This window comes from Heptranchias perlo, chromosome 43 (genome assembly GCF_035084215.1).
Source record: "Heptranchias perlo isolate sHepPer1 chromosome 43, sHepPer1.hap1, whole genome shotgun sequence".
Classification (NCBI taxonomy): Eukaryota; Metazoa; Chordata; class Chondrichthyes; order Hexanchiformes; family Hexanchidae; genus Heptranchias; species Heptranchias perlo.
In genome coordinates this window covers 4,741,517-4,757,019 of record NC_090367.1, presented here as the reverse complement: position 1 = coordinate 4,757,019, position 15,503 = coordinate 4,741,517, and the positions used below count along the sequence as shown (strand labels likewise).

Sequence of the window (15,503 nt, the reverse complement as noted above, 5' to 3'; positions counted from 1 at the left end):
GTCTAATAATGTATGATCTGCCTGTTACATTAAGTGGCTGTACTACTTGCTTTAAAGCTCATGTGGAGCATAGACCAGTTGGGCTGAATTTTCTGTGCCGTAAATTCTATGTACAGTCTCTCCTCCATGATCATTACCCCTTCCCTCTTTCCCCCCCCCCCCCCCCACCCCCTCCCCCAAACCATTAATCAGAAGTGCAGCCAGCCCCAACGTCGAAACTGATCCCAGAGTGAGCCCTAGATGGTTTTGGGAAGTGCAAATGGCCCCCTGCTGACATTGGGCTTCTGCTCGGCTCCCTGAATCTCTTGTGCCACTGTGTTGCTCTCCCCATCCCCTGATTTCTGCACCTATCTCTAAGTTGTGTCTGTTGATCCCTACAGGGCCAGGTCCCCGGTGCCTGTGGGGAATGAGGAGGCTGAAGAAGAATTTGACGACAGTTTAGTGTGTCTCGACACCTGTAAGTGTGACATTCTGTGAGGCAAAGGTCAACGTGCACTCCATCAGTTTAAAAAATGGTCTTTGAATCTTTATATTAAGCCTGGAGAACGGATCGCGCAGAATGGCTTTGGGGTTTGCAGGAATTGGGGGAATCGGAAGACGTGAAGATTATTGGTCTCGTGAGATTGTTGCTAATTTTCCCGAGAGATCTAAAAATTCCGGACAACCAGGCTGTGTTCAGCCAGCGCTCCAAGACGCTTTATCGACTGGTCGTCTCTCAAGGGCTCTCATTGCGTGTGCCGTTTTCTCGCTGCACATATTGGACGATAAATGCGCTCAACAGAGGTTAAAACTGACTTGTGGGGTTTACATTGGCCAGCAGAACAGACTTTGTACCTTACAGGTTCCGGAGTGGGGAGTGATTCGGGTTTGCTGTGATTCGTGGCTGCTCCTGGCCTTTCTGGTCTAGTTACACGTTGACTTTACCAACTGAGCCATCGGGGTGGTCATTTAAGATTGTATTGTGTCCTGTTTCTATTAACCTGTGATCTTAAATCGAGCAATTTTTGCTGTGTCTCAATCTCGGGCAAGCTGTGGTTTGGTTATGTACCCAACAGCCTGATGTTTTGCATGTGCCGAGTGTTTCACCTCTCCTTCCTTTTGAACAGATAACTCTGACCTTCACTTCCAAGTTGCCAAAGACCGCTACGGTGGGCAGCCGCTCTCCCCCGAGAAGTTTGCGTATCTCTGGGGCGGTGCGAGGGCTACCTACGGAGTGACGAAGGGCAAAGTCTGCTTCGAGGTGAAGGTAAGACCTGATTGTCCCAACACTTTTGCTGTGAGCTGCAGTTGACCCAAATTTGATGTATTCACTTGGAGACCCTGGCATTATATCCACACTGAGTCACTGGTGGCTTTTAGACGCCCCATCTTAATACAGGCCACTGTGTGTCTGTATAGTTTTAAAAAATCACCTGATACTTCAATCGAACATTATTCCCACAAATACATGTTAATCGCATCGTGTTTAACAGTTCATACATATTCTTTCCCCTATTGTGTGCATAGTTAGCTGATCTCGGTGGGAGTTACAGGAAGCTGCAGTGCCTCTGGGACAGGGTAATTAGATCTGATTCGTATCCAGCGCCATGTACTAGAAATGTGCCTTTGAGTGAGGGTAGGTTGAGGATTTGCAGTGATGCTGCCTATAGTTGAAAAGCCTGCTGACGCCCCCTGTCTACGCTCCCTCGTGAAGGACGGCCGCTTGGCTGAGATGCTGCAGGGTGACTACCACCTGTGGAATTGTATGCGGAAGCTCCTGTGTGGCCCCACCCCTTTTCTGAACCACGATGTGGAAATGGGTTTAAGCCCAGTCTCTATCCAGAGCCCCTGCTGGAAAGTGCGGCTGTTCGGTGAGGAGAGCATCAGACTCCGTTGCGATAAGCCTACTGTGGTCGAATAGACTGCAGACACTGGCCGTTTAGTTTTGGGAGCACTCAGAATGGCCGTTTAGGTGAAATATCGGATGGTTGCCGTGATCAAGTGAATTGTGTCTCCAAAGAGAGGAACGGAAAAATTGTTGTGGAGTGGGGAGGGGTTTGGGGGCGAGGAAATCTAAATGGGCATTACCTGTGGGCGAGTCTGCATTAACGGGAGCCCTTTCAAATTCGATTCCAGGTGACCCAGAAGTTCCCCGTGAAGCAACTGCCTGAGAGCGAAAGTGAGCGACACATTGTTCGTGTGGGTTGGTCGCTGGACAGCTCCTCACTACAGCTGGGTAAGGAACCCGTAGAAATGGCTCCTCCTTTCCTGTCGCTCCACACCCTGACTGACTGACTGACTGACTGCAATGTTTCTCACATGTTTGGGCAGTCATCTGGCCTTGCCACTGATTGTTCTTACTTTCAATAATACTGGATTTTTAACACATTGCAGGAGACGGGGAGTTTTCCTATGGCTATGATGGAGCTGGAAGAAAGTGGGAAAACTCCAAGTTTGAGGATTACGGAGAGAAGTTTGATGAAAATGATGTAATTGGTTGTTTCGCTGTAAGTATTCCGACTCAGCCTGATGGTTGTTTTGCCTCCACTGCAAATTCTTCTCTCAACATTTTATTCTGTGCTGGGACTGAAATCACATTTCATTTTGGCCATTGGAATCGAGCAATCCCCATAGCACAGGTTAGAAAGCTCCCTCTATATTGTCCTATCAAACACTCCCAGGGCAAGTACAGCATGGGTTAGATACAGATTAAAGCTCCCTCTACACTGCCCATCAAATGCTCCCAGGGCAGGTACAGCACGGGTTAGATACAGAGTAAAACTCCCTCTACACTGTCCCGTCAAACACTCCCAGGGCAGGTACAGCATGGGTTAGATACAGAGTAAAGCTCCCTCTACACTGTCCCATCAAACACTCCCAGGGCAGGTACAGCATGGGTTAGATACAGAGTAAAGCTCCCTCTACACTGCCCATCAAATGCTCCCAGGGCAGGTACAGCACGGGTTAGATACAGAGTAAAACTCCCTCTACACTGTCCCGTCAAACACTCCCAGGGCAGGTACAGCATGGGTTAGATACAGAGTAAAGCTCCCTCTACACTGTCCCGTCAAACACTCCCAGGGCAGGTACAGCATGGGTTAGATACAGAGTAAAGCTCCCTCTACACTGTCCCATCAAATGCTCCCAGGGCAGGTACAGCATGGGTTAGATACAGAGTAAAGCTCCCTCTACACTGCCCATCAAATGCTCCCAGGGCAGGTACAGCACGGGTTAGATACAGAGTAAAACTCCCTCTACACTGTCCCGTCAAACACTCCCAGGGCAGGTACAGCATGGGTTAGATACAGAGTAAAGCTCCCTCTACACTGTCCCGTCAAACACTCCCAGGGCAGGTACAGCATGGGTTAGATGCAGAGTAAAGCTCCCTCTACACTGTCCCATCAAATGCTCCCAGGGCAGGTACAGCATGGGTTAGATACAGATTAAAGCTCCCTCTACACTGCCCATCAAATGCTCCCAGGGCAGGTACAGCATGGGTTAGATACAGAGTAAAGCTCCCTGTACACTGCCCCAAGCAATGTGCCTCAGTCCCAATCTTGGAGAACCTCTGCTGCACCATTGTGACCGTATTGCATTTCCCACACCAGCCGTCCTTTGGCCTCTCAGAGGCTAATTAGTGCCGAACTGAGGCAGTTTTGTACTGTTGGCCTTTTGCCAGTAGGGACTGCATTGAGACTGCCACACTCCGTTCTCACAGAATCCTTACAGTTATCAGACTCAGGAGACTTTCATCCCATTATCCTGGGCTGGATTGGAACCCGTGTCCCAGAGATAAGAGATTGGAAATTCTGTGATGGGAAGGGGCTTGGCCTTTCGGAAATCTCTGCAGTGAGAGTGATTGGGATAAGAACTCAAGGTAGTGTTTTTGGGTTGCCTGGAGTCCACTGTAACCGGTTTGTTGCTTTCTGTTCACAGAATTTTGATGGCGAGGAGGTGGAACTTTCCTTTTCAAAGAACGGAGTATGTCTCGGCGTCGCCTTCACGGTTAGCAAAGAGTCTCTCGCCGAGAAGGCACTGTTCCCGCACGTCCTGTCTAAAAACTGCGCAGTGGAGTGCAACTTTGGTCACAAGGAGGAACCTTTCTTCCCAATCCCAGAGGATTACACTCTCACCCAGAATGTTCCCCTGGAGGACCGTGTTCGTGGGACAGTTGGGCCCAAAGCTAAGGACGCCTGTGAAGTAAGTACCGTAAATAACCAAGGAATCCTTGCTAAGTACAGCGTGTTAGAAAGAACCCCATTCGATTGATCCGTGACCCACATGATGTACTGAGCCAGTTGGTCCCAGGTTTGATTCCCAGTCTGTGCTGAGTTAGCTGCTCTCAACCAGGGCAGCAGTTGGGGTGCTGCAATTGGCCCTTCGAGCCATGGCTGGGAGGAGAGAAAGCAGCCAAGGCCCCTGATCTTGATTATTCAATGAAGCCCCGGTGTCAAGTGCTCACGTGTTGCTGCTTGAGTGAGGTACCGGGGAACTGTACCTCAGATATCCCTTATTATACAGTACGGTAGTGTATTACACAGTGGCCCTGGTCTAGCAATCTAGAGGTCAAGAATTCAAATCCCACCATGGGAAAGTTATGTATTTCAGTAAATCTGGTTGCCTGTGCGCCTGCACCAGAAAATAAAGACCATGAAAGCTGCCGGATGGTAGCAAAAACCCGACTGGTTCATTAATGCCCTGCAGAGACCGCTGCCTACCTGGCCTCCCCTGCACAGGACTCCAGTCCGCACTACGTGGCTGATTCTTAACACCATGAGAAGGTGGCAGTGGTGGGGGGGGGCGGGGGGGTTGTAGCAATTGTACAACTTGGGGGGGCTTGCTCGGCCCCCCCAGTGGTCATTAACCAGGAACGGGCAGTATGCAGCCATGCCCGCAGCACCCACATCCAGAAAATTAAAAGAGAAACACCACTACTCTGTTTTAAGAAGCTGTGTAAAATGTGACTCGTGTTTGTCCTCCTGACAACATCCACTCATTTCAGTTTTTAATTGCTAAACCAGGAATTCTCTTCTCAGCTTCATTTTTTGGATGGATGAGTTTTTGCGCTGATCGGTTTGAGGGACGTTAGTGCAGGGGAAGAGATGGAACGGGGGGAATGGAAGAGCCCCCCCCCAAGGCTCAGCAGTGGACTGGGAGCGGTCGCCTTGGGTACTTGCCTCAAAGTTAGCACAGACAAGGGATAAAAGGTGTTTGTTGGCCTTTGTGAAGTTGAGCTCTTAAGAATATTGCATGTCACTCACATTTCGAAGAAGGGTTGAATCTTATTGAGTTACATTGGTGAGAATATAAAAGTGGGGAAGAGGGTGTGTGTGTTATACCCTAGACTTGGATTGAGGGTAATTGTTAAGGGAATCTCTCCTCTTCCTACAGGTTATACTGATGGTTGGGATGCCAGGAGTTGGTAAGACTACCTGGGTGAAGAATCACGTGGCTGAGAATCCAGAGAAAAGGTACACCGTACTGGGAACACTCAACATTCTGGACAGGATGAGGGTAAGAGACCTTGGGTTTATGTTTACTCTCCCTCTTTACTCTCTAGGGTAATCAGAGATGAGATCAACCAGGGCTTTACATTTTTCTAACTAATTGGTTTTATTAATATTAAAATAGAGCGAGTTTTACAGAGAGTACAACCTCGAAACTCAGAATGGCCAATTCCTCTGCTTCAGGAGACTGAGAGGTTAATAATTCATCGACATCCTGCGTGTTGTTCTCCTGGTCTGTCTCGTGGACTGTGTTCGGTCTGTCTTGTGGAAGTTACTGAAATGGCTGGTTTTATACCCTTGCTGACAAAAAACAGCTTTCCAGTAACTTTCCATTCTCTCTCTCCCACGGTTACACAGACTGATGCTACCAAACAGCACCTGGTGTTTCCCACAGTCTCTCTAGGCCTCCTTATCCGTAGCCTTCCTGACAGTCTGTGTAAGACTCTTGGAATTTGGTCAACCTTCCCAGCATGCCTTGTTGAACAGTCAGTTGAACAGTTCTTTTAACCAAACTCAGCTCCTTTATCAGGTAATTAATCCAGGGTTCTAGTCAATCAGTTAGTTTCCTTAAAACTGGTATTGAAAAGTCCAAAAATCCTTACGAGCTGGTTTGTTGGACGTTAACTGTAACTTCAAGCAGTTTGTAACCCTGCATAGATCATCTTGGCTCACTTGACTGTGGGTCAGGAAGCTGTGGGCTCAAGTACCAAACCAGGACTTGAGCGTGCAATCTAGCCTGCTGGAGCAGTACTGTGTAGAGTGCTGCATTGTTGGAGGTGCCATCCTTTGGATGAGACTGTTCAGGTCGGAATATTCTCATCCAGCAGGCGACGCAGTCCTTGAGCAAGCTGATCTCGTGGCACAATCTGAGGAAGAGCAGGGAGTTGCCCTCAGTGTCCTAGCCAATGTTCCTCCCTCAATCAACGCCACAAAAATAATGGGTTAATGACTCATTCACCTTGGGTCCAGTGTGGACAGGATCGGGCTTGGCTGCAATGCCCCCCACAGTTGAATATCCTGTAGATTCCATCCAGACTTACTCATGGAACTACTCCAGCGTGAAGTCGGTCCTTTCAGCAGAAAAGGGGAGGTGGTGAGCACCCACAACAGGAGTAGCTGTTTACGATAAAATCGCTCACATTGTTCAATGATAACGCTCACGGTGAGCTCTTTTGGTCCTGTCCTCCTAGGTCAAAGGGCTGGAGGGTCCTGAAATGAATGCGGAGCGTCGGAATATTCTCATCCAGCAGGCGACGCAGTCCTTGAGCAAGCTGATCCAGATCGCTGCTTGCAAGAAGCGGAACTACATCCTCGATCAGGTACCGTCCTTCTGAAGTAAAAACAGGAAATGCTGGAAACACTCAGCAGGTCAGGCTGTGGAGAGAGAAGCAGAGTAAACGTTTCAGGTCAATGACTTTTCATCAGAACTGGAAGAAGTCAGAGGTTTAACAGTTTAGAAGCAAGTACAGAGCCAGAGAAAGGTGGGGGGGGGGGGGAGGAAAGAACAAAAGAGAAGGTCTGTGAAAGGGTGAAGGGCAGGATCGATTAAATGACAAAAGGGATGATGGTGCAAGGCAAATAACATTAAAGATGGGTCCAGAGGAGGTGCAACTGACAACAGCAGAACCATTATCAGCATCTGCTGTCCGAAAAATGAGATCAGTGGTTATGATCTGAAGTTTCATAGTAGGTACAGCACAGAAGGAGGCCATTCAGCCCATCATGCCTATGTTGGCTATTTGGAAGAGCTATCCAATTAGTCTCACTCCCCTGCTCTTTCCCCGTTGCCCTGTAAATTTTTTCCCTTTAAGTATTTATCCAATTCCCCTTTGAAAGTTACTGTTGTATCTGCTTCCACCGCCCTTTCAGGCAGCGCATTCCAGACCATTACAACATTCTGCTTAAAAAAAAAATGTTTCCTCATGTTGCCTCTGACTCTTTTGCCGATCACCTTAAATCTGTGGCCTCTGGTTCGTGGCCCATCTGCAGCTGGAAACGTGTGTGTGTGTGTGTGTGTGTGTGTGTGTGTGCGCGCGCACGCGGCTATGCTGCCCTCCATGGTGGGTTAGCCCACCGGTAGCGTCTGTGCTAGCACGTGAAGGATGGCCATTTTGGCGAGGTACCAAAGTGCTGATGAGATCAGCCATGATCTCATTAAATGGCGGAGCAGGCTCGAGGGGCCGAATGGCCTACTCCTGCTCCTATCTCTTAGTATGGTCTTATGGACTGTGGGGCTCCATCGGCAGTAAGAGGCAGCACCGCCAGGAGAGGAGGGTAGAGCAAAGAGGGAGGTGACAATTTGAGGTCACTCCTATCTACCGTTAGAATTCTGAAAGGGTGGTGACATTTCTCCTGTTAACAGCCTCTGTGCCCACCTCCCTTTTTCAGACCAATGTATACAGCTCGGCTCAGCGGCGGAAGATGATCCCGTTCAAAGGCTTTTATCGTAAGGCTGTGGTGATCTGCCCGAGTGACGAGGACTGGAAGACTAGGATGAAGCTGCGATTTGCGGACGAGGGCGAGGACGTGCCAGACTTTGCACTGCATGAAATGAAAGGTGAGGGGGGGTGTGTTTGTTTTAGTGGCACATGCTACACCTCTGATGTTTGTCTTCTCCCCTCCTGCTTGTGTTGATCTCTATCCAGTGCCTTCTGCTAGAATTGCGCCCGCTTGTAGATGTCAGGCGAGCACAGCTGTCGAGCCTAGCTGTGGTGCCCCATTGATCGATGGGACTGTCTGGGCTCTCACATGAACAGAAGGAGGTTAAGGGGAGATTTAACAGAGGTGTTCAAAATTATATGGGGTTTTGATAGAGTAGATAGGGAGGAACTGTTTTCACTGGTAGGAGGGTTGGTAATCAGAGGACGCAGATTTAAGATAATTGGCAAAAGAACCAGAGGGGATGAGGAGAATTTGTTTTACGCAGCGAGTTGTGATGATCTGGAATGCGCTGCCTGAAAGGGCGGTGGAAGCAGATTCAATAATAACTTTCAAAAGGGAATTGGATAAATACTTGAAAAGGAGAAATTTGTAGGGCTAATGGGGAAAGAGCAGGGGGAGTGGGACTAATTGGATAGCTCTTTCAAAGAGCTGGCACAGTCACAATGGGCCGAATGGCCTCCTGTGTTGTATGATTCTATGACTGCGGTCGGGGGCGGAGACCGCGTTCCTTTCTTCACTAACCCAGAAGGCACTGCATGAAACAGCACCCCAGCTGAGACCAGCTAACTTGACATGAGCTGGCAGTGGAACCGGGGCCATCCTGGCCTGTGCGGCTCTGTACCATTAACCTGCAGTTGGTGTTGTTGCGTCCGGCTTTCCCAGCCGACTCTCCTTTCCCTAATCCCTTTTGTGTTGTTTTCAGCCAATTTTACGCTCCCCGAGACCAGCGACTTCCTGGACAAGGTGATTTACGTGGAGCTGGAGAAGGAGCAGGCCAACAAACTGGTGAACAAGTACCGAGACGAGACAAAGAAAGCCCGTCCACAGCAGGAGAAGCGGCAGGATCGGCGTAACTATCGCAACCGTAATGACCGAGACAGGAACTATGGTGAGAAACCACCCGGGCTCATCTTTCTGTTCCCACAGATCAATTCCATGTTGGAATGGAAGTAATTCCACATTTTATCCCTTGTACTCCCAGCTTCCTAGAAAGCCCAGGTTTTCGAAGAGGGGAGAGTAAACGGGGGAATCCCCTAACTAACCCTGAATCCGGGGGAAAACTCTCCAGTGGCTGGAGTCATACCTAGCGCAAAGGAAGATGGTTGTGGTTGTTGGAGGCCAATCATCTCAGCCCCTGGACATTGCTGCAGGAGTTCCTCAGGGCAGGGTCCTAGGCCCAACCATCTTCATCAATGACCTTCCTTCCATCATAAGGTCAGAAGTGGGGATGTTCACTGATGGTTGCACAGTGTTCAGTTCCATTCACAACCCCTCAGATAATGAAGCAGTCCAAGCCCGCATGCAACAAGACCTGGACAACATCCAGGTTTGGGCTGATAAGTGGCAAGTAATATTTGCGCCAGACAAGTGCCAGGCAATGACCATCTCCAACAAGGAAGAGTCTAACCACATCCCCATGACATTCAGTGGCATTACCATCACCGAATTCCCCCACCCTATGGGTCACCATTGACCAGAAACTCAACTGGACCAACCACATAAATACTGTGGCAACTAGAGCAGGTCAGAGGCTGGGTATTCTGTGGTGAGTGGCTCACCTCCTGACTCCCCAAAGCCTCTCCACCATCTACAAGGCACAAGTCAGGAGTGTGATGAAATACCCCCCACTTGCCTGGATGAGTGCAGCTGCAATAACAACTCAAGAAGCTCGACACCATCCAGGACAAAGCAGCCCGCTCGATCGGCAGCCCAACCACCAGCACTGTGTGGGTACTCCCCGGGCAGTGACGTTCTGCGGTGTGGGGGTTTTCAAACTCTGTTTCCACCCCACCTCCGAACCAAGGCATTTGTTTCAGACGTGCGTGCGTGCGTGCAAAAAAATAAACTGCCCTCACGTTGGCTCTCTGTTGTGCTAGGTGGTAACCGTATGGGCAGGTGGGACAACAGGAGCTACGATCGGCCTCAGTACGGGCAGGGCTGGGGCGCGGCCTACGGCAACAACCCAGCGTACAGAGAGGTAAGAAAGAGATGCTCGATCGCAGGTATGTAGGAAAGGAGGAGGCCATTCAGCCCCTCGAGCCTGTTCCGCCATTCAATTAGGTCATGGCTAATGTCCATCTTAACTCCATCTACCTGCCTTGGTTCCGTTAGAACCAAGTTAAGAACGTGCTGCCGGATATACACACTAGAGAATTGGGTAGGAATAGAACACGGGACTTGATCTCTTTCCTGGCCTGGGTTTTGCCCCCTCAGTTTGATATCCTCTTGCTTTGCACGTGAGAGTCTGGTGAGATGAGTTTCCTAGTTCAGTTTTCCAGGTTTCCTTGGTAAACGTTCCTGTTGCTTATCTCTCTGTGATTTGGGTGAAGGAGTCTCAACACATTTGCCAGCTCCACACCTCTGGCTAGCGTTGCAGGTTAACCCATTGTGTGCCAACGTTCCAGTCTGCCGGGCACCTGGTAATGAGTAGCAACAAATCATAGAATTTTACAGCGCAGAAGGAGGCCATTTGGCCCATCGTGCCTGTGCCAGCCCTTTGAAAGAGCTATCCAATTAATCCCACTCTCCTGCTCGTTCCCTATATCCGTGCAAATTTCTCCTTTACAAGTATTTATCCAATTCCCATTTGAAAGTTACTATTGAATCTGCTCCCACCACCCTTTCAGGCAGCGCGTTCCAGATCATAACAACTCGCTGCGTAAAAAAAAATCTCTCATCTCCCCCCTCACCGCCGACCTTTTTACTAATTATCTTCAATCTGTGACCCTCCTGCCCGTGGAAACAGTTTCTCCTTATTTATTCTATCAAAACCCTCATCATTTTGAACACCTCCATTAAACCTGCCCGTAACCTTATCTGCACCCCCTTAAAATTGTATTCTTTAATTTATATTGCCTCTGCTCATTCTTCCTTCCAAAATGCATCAGTTCACAGTCCTCAGCTAGGATTAGGATGGTGTAGAGCAGTAAAGGATCTTGCCGTAAGGGGGGGTGGAGGGTGAGGGGAGGCCCAGGGGAAGAGTCGGATAGCAAAGAGAAACTGACACTCCACCTTGGCAGCAAACGCACCTCGTGTTGACTGGTCATTGTTCAAACTTGACTTTGTGGCCGTGGCCAAATTGGACGGAATCTGAGTCGTCGGAGTATCAGGATGGCTTGGGAAGGTATGAGGAAAAGGATAGAGTGGCAGTAAGATGCTGGGACGTGTAGTTACCAGTTAACAGTCAGTGAGTATCGAATCTACAAGGATCGGGCGCACGAGAGGTTAGTTGTGGGGGGGGTGTGAATAGTGGCGTCAGTAGTGAAGAGGGGTGCAAAGTGGTATCAGCTGGCCGGCCATACACCCCCAACATTTTGTAACACGCTGACCGGTGATTTGTTACTACAGGATTACCAGAAAGCCTACGACCGGTACAGGCAGCAGTACGACCGGGCCTATGCGCAGCCCTACGACTACCACAGATACCGGGAGTATTACCGGGAATATGCCCGTGAGGTACGTGCCTGTCTGTGTCTGCAGCATGATCTGGACCGGGGGTGGGGTTAGTGCCTGTCGGTGACTTGTAACTGGTTCCCTGTAACCTGGGAAAGAGGTGGGTGCATCCATGTGTTTTCTGGAACCCCGACAGCTCAACGTGTCACTGTGCTACGCCCAGAATGTCCCAGGTTTGATCTTTAGTCCACAAACTAGCCAGAGCAGCAACGGGGGATGGTAGGGCAGTGGTGCAATTGGCATCGGTGCCCTCTCTGGCGAGGGAGGGGACACGGCAGCCAGGGTTCCCCCCATTCATCATTAGCCAGTCATGCACATTGGTGAGTGTGTGTGTGTGTGTGTGTGTGTGACACGTGCAGAGCAACGGCAGGATCAGGGTATGCTGTGATGCTCCCCATGGTTGAATAACTCCCCAGCGCAAACTGTCCATGCTTGCATGTGATGAATGACCACTTGGGTAAGGTGCTGTGGGCACCTCTGGGTGTGTAGTGCAGTGTAGTTGGGTGAGGTGCGGTGGGCACCTCTGGGTGTGTAGTGCAGTGTAGTTGGGTGAGGTGCGGTGATAACTGGGTGGGTGAAGACAAGTCATTTTAACCATCAATGTGCCATTTGATTTTATTTTTCCTTCTATCTCCAGTGGCACCGCTATTACGAGGAGCGAAACCGCTACTATAACAGTTACTACGGCTACCGATGAAAGCACGACTGTGTGCGTCCCCCAGCCCGGGCTCTCAGCCAGCCTCCAACATAGTTTTCATTCCAGTGGAGCAGCAAGTGGCTGTGGGGGTTTTACTCAAGTTTTCGGCTAGTGTTAGATGTTCTGTTTTTAATTTTATTTTTACTCTTGTTTAAACAAAGTGAGTGCCTGGCTTTACCGGGCATTTCAGCTTTTCCTCAACAGACATACCACCATATAAAATACCACAATGTACAAAACACACTCGCTCACTAACTCTCGCGCGCCCGCGCTAGCTCTCCGCGCACAAGCACACTCAACCTGCAGGCGCATGCGCACGCTCTCCCCACGCTCACCCTGCACGTGCGGCGCTCTCCCTCCACACGTGTGCGCTCGCTCTCACTCCGCAGGCCCGCTCGCTCACCCCTCACGCGCTCCCTCTCCGCCTGCGAACCCTCTCTCCCCGCCCGCGCCGCGCTCGATCGCCCGCGCTCTCTCTCCGGCCGCCGGCGTGCGCGCGCCCTCCCTCCCCGCCGGCGCGCGCGCCCTCCTTCCTCGCCCGCCGGCCGCCTTCTCTCCCCGCCCACGCGCGCGCCCTCTCCCTCCCCGCCCGCGCTCTCTGCACACAAGCACACTCAACCTGCAGGCGCATGCGCACGCTCTTCCCACGCTCACCCTGCACGCGCGGCGCTTTCCCTCCACGTGTGCGCTCCCCCTCACTCCGCAGGCCCGCTCGCTCACCCCGCCCGTGCGCTCCGTCTCCGCCTGCGAACCCTCTCTCCCCGCCCGCGCCGCCCTCTCCCCGCGCGCCCTCTCTCCCCGCGCGCCCTCTCTCCCCGCGCGCCCTCCGGCCGCCCGCGCGCCCTCCCTCCGGCCGCCCGCCCTCCCTCCCTCCGGCCGCCCGCCCTCCCTCCCTCCTCCGGCCGCCCGCCCTCCCTCCCTCCCTCCGGCCGCCCGCCCTCCCTCCCTCCGGCCGCCCGCCCTCCCTCCTCCCTCCGGCCGCCCGCCCTCCCTCCCTCCCTCCGGCCGCCCGCCCTCCCTCCCGCCCTCCCTCCGGCCGCCCGCCCTCCCTCCGGCCGCCCGCCCTCCCTCCCTCCCTCGGCCGCCCGCCCTCCCTCCCTCCCTCCGGCCGCCCGCCCTCCCTCCCTCCTCCTCCGCCGCCCGCCCTCCCTCCATCCCTCTGGCCGCCCGCCCTCCCTCCTCCTCCGGCCGCCCGCCCTCCCTCCCTCCCTCCCTCCGGCCGCCCTCCCTCCCTCCCTCCCTCCCTCCGGCCGCCCGCCCTCCCTCCCTCCGGCCGCCCGCCCTCCCTCCCTCCCTCCGGCCGCCCGCCCTCCCTCCCTCCGGCCGGCCGCCCTCCCTCCCTCCGGCCGCCCTCCCTCCCTCCCTCCGGCCGCCCTCCCTCCCTCCGGCCGCCCGCCCTCCCTCCCTCCCTCCGGCCGCCCTCCCTCCCTCCCTCCGGCCGCCCGCCCTCCCTCCCTCCCTCCGGCCGCCCGCCCTCCCTCCCTCCCTCCGGCCGCCCGCCCTCCCTCCCTCCCTCCGGCCGCCCGCCCTCCCTCCCTCCCTCCGGCCGCCCGCCCTCCCTCCCTCCCTCCCTCCCTCCGCCCGCCCTCCCTCCCTCCGGCCGCCCGCCCTCCCTCCCTCCCTCCGGCCGCCCGCCCTCCCTCTCTCCGGCCGCCCGCCCTCCCTCCCTCTCTCCGGCCGCCCGCCCTCCCTCCCTCTCTCCGGCCGCCCGCCCTCCTCCCTCTCTCCGGCCGCCCGCCCTCCCTCCCTCTCTCGGCCGCCCGCCCTCCCTCCCTCTCTCCGGCCGCCCGCCCTCCCTCCCTCTCTCCGGCCGCCCGCCCTCCCTCCCTCTCTCCGGCCGCCCGCCCTCCCTCCCTCTCTCCGGCCGCCCGCCCTCCTCCCTCTCTCCGCCGCCCGCCCTCCCTCCCTCTCTCCGGCCGCCCGCCCTCCCTCCCTCTCTCCGGCCGCCCGCCCTCCCTCCCTCTCTCCGGCCGCCCGCCCTCCCTCCCTCTCTCCGGCCGCCCGCCCTCCCTCCCTCTCTCCGGCCGCCCGCCCTCCCTCCCTCTCTCCGGCCGCCCGCCCGCCCTCCCTCTCTCCAGCCGCCCGCACGCCCTCCCTCTCTCCGTCCGCCCGCACGCCCTCTCCCCCGCTCCCTCCCTCTCCTCCCCCCCCCCCCCCTCGCGCACGCACTCTTCCCCCCCGCTCCCTCCTCACTTCCCCCCCCCCCCCCCTCGCGCACGCACTCTTCCCCCGCTCCCTCCCTCTCCTTCCCCCCCCCCCTCGCGCACGCCCTCTCCCCCGCTCCCTCCCTCTCCTTCCCCCCCCCCTCGCGCACGCACTCTTCCCCCGCTCCCTCCCTCTCACTTCCCCCCCCCCCTCGCGCACGCACTCTTCCCCCGCTCCCTCCCTCTCCTTTTCCCCCCCCCCCTCGCGCACGCACTCTTCCCCCCGCTCCCTCCCTCTCACTTCCCCCCCCCCCCCCCTCACGCACGCACTCTTCCCCCGCTCCCTCCCTCTCCTTCCCCCCCCCCCTCGCGCACGCACTCTCCCCCGCTCCCTCCCTCTCACTTCCCTGTCTCTCGCTCCTCGTCTCGCACTTGCGCATGCGCTGTCTCTCTCGTGCACACACAATCTCACTAGCACACACTCTTGCACTCACACTCACGGGCCAATGACGTGCTCGACTTTTCGTAACTATATGTATTTAACGCCGATTGACCTGCTCTGTGGATGCGCCCTGGGTGGAGTTGCACAGAATGGCGCCCGTTGGCAGATTGCCGCTTGCCTCTGCGGGGAATGTTTCGGTGCTGACTTTTGTAAATATGGGCAAGTTCGGTATCCGCGGGGCCCTTGCCTTTGATGAGAGGCTGTCGTGTGCATGTCGGGTATCAGGCATGCGGTCTTGCATTCAATTCGAGGGGGAAGTGGGGCGCAGTTAGGCACAGTTTACCTGTGGTAGTAAAAGTACGGTGGTGCAGTGGTATAGAGCTTAGACTAGCAACTCGAGTTGAGTTCAAAACCCGTCAGTTCAAGTTATGAAATAGAATTCAATAAATCTGGCACCAGATAAAATGACTAACTGAGTTGTAGTGAAAACCTAACTAAGAGAGCCAGGGTTTTTATCACAGTCTGGCCTACACGTGACTCTAGTCCCACGCTGTGGTTAACTCTTAATGCCCCATCGAAGCTTTTCGGTTGTACAAACAGTTGTTATCAAGCAGAAGCCC

At 54.1% G+C, this 15,503-nt stretch overlaps 1 protein-coding gene across 1 annotated transcript in view; it reads left to right on the top strand.

Annotated features, from left to right (window-relative positions):
* The window catches only part of LOC137306450 (heterogeneous nuclear ribonucleoprotein U-like protein 2), a 41,442-nt gene extending 28,218 nt beyond the window's left edge, over positions 1-13,224 (top strand). Inside the window, exons 3-14 of the mRNA XM_067975661.1 lie at positions 381-457; positions 1,107-1,246; positions 2,116-2,215; positions 2,374-2,486; positions 3,916-4,179; positions 5,371-5,493; positions 6,677-6,805; positions 7,875-8,043; positions 8,851-9,036; positions 10,025-10,125; positions 11,496-11,603; positions 12,238-13,224. Coding sequence (XP_067831762.1) covers positions 381-457; positions 1,107-1,246; positions 2,116-2,215; positions 2,374-2,486; positions 3,916-4,179; positions 5,371-5,493; positions 6,677-6,805; positions 7,875-8,043; positions 8,851-9,036; positions 10,025-10,125; positions 11,496-11,603; positions 12,238-12,297 — 1,570 coding nt within the window. The 3' untranslated portion in view covers positions 12,298-13,224. The remainder of the gene's footprint in view (positions 1-380; positions 458-1,106; positions 1,247-2,115; positions 2,216-2,373; positions 2,487-3,915; positions 4,180-5,370; positions 5,494-6,676; positions 6,806-7,874; positions 8,044-8,850; positions 9,037-10,024; positions 10,126-11,495; positions 11,604-12,237) is intronic.
* The last annotated feature ends 2,279 nt before the right edge of the window (positions 13,225-15,503 follow it).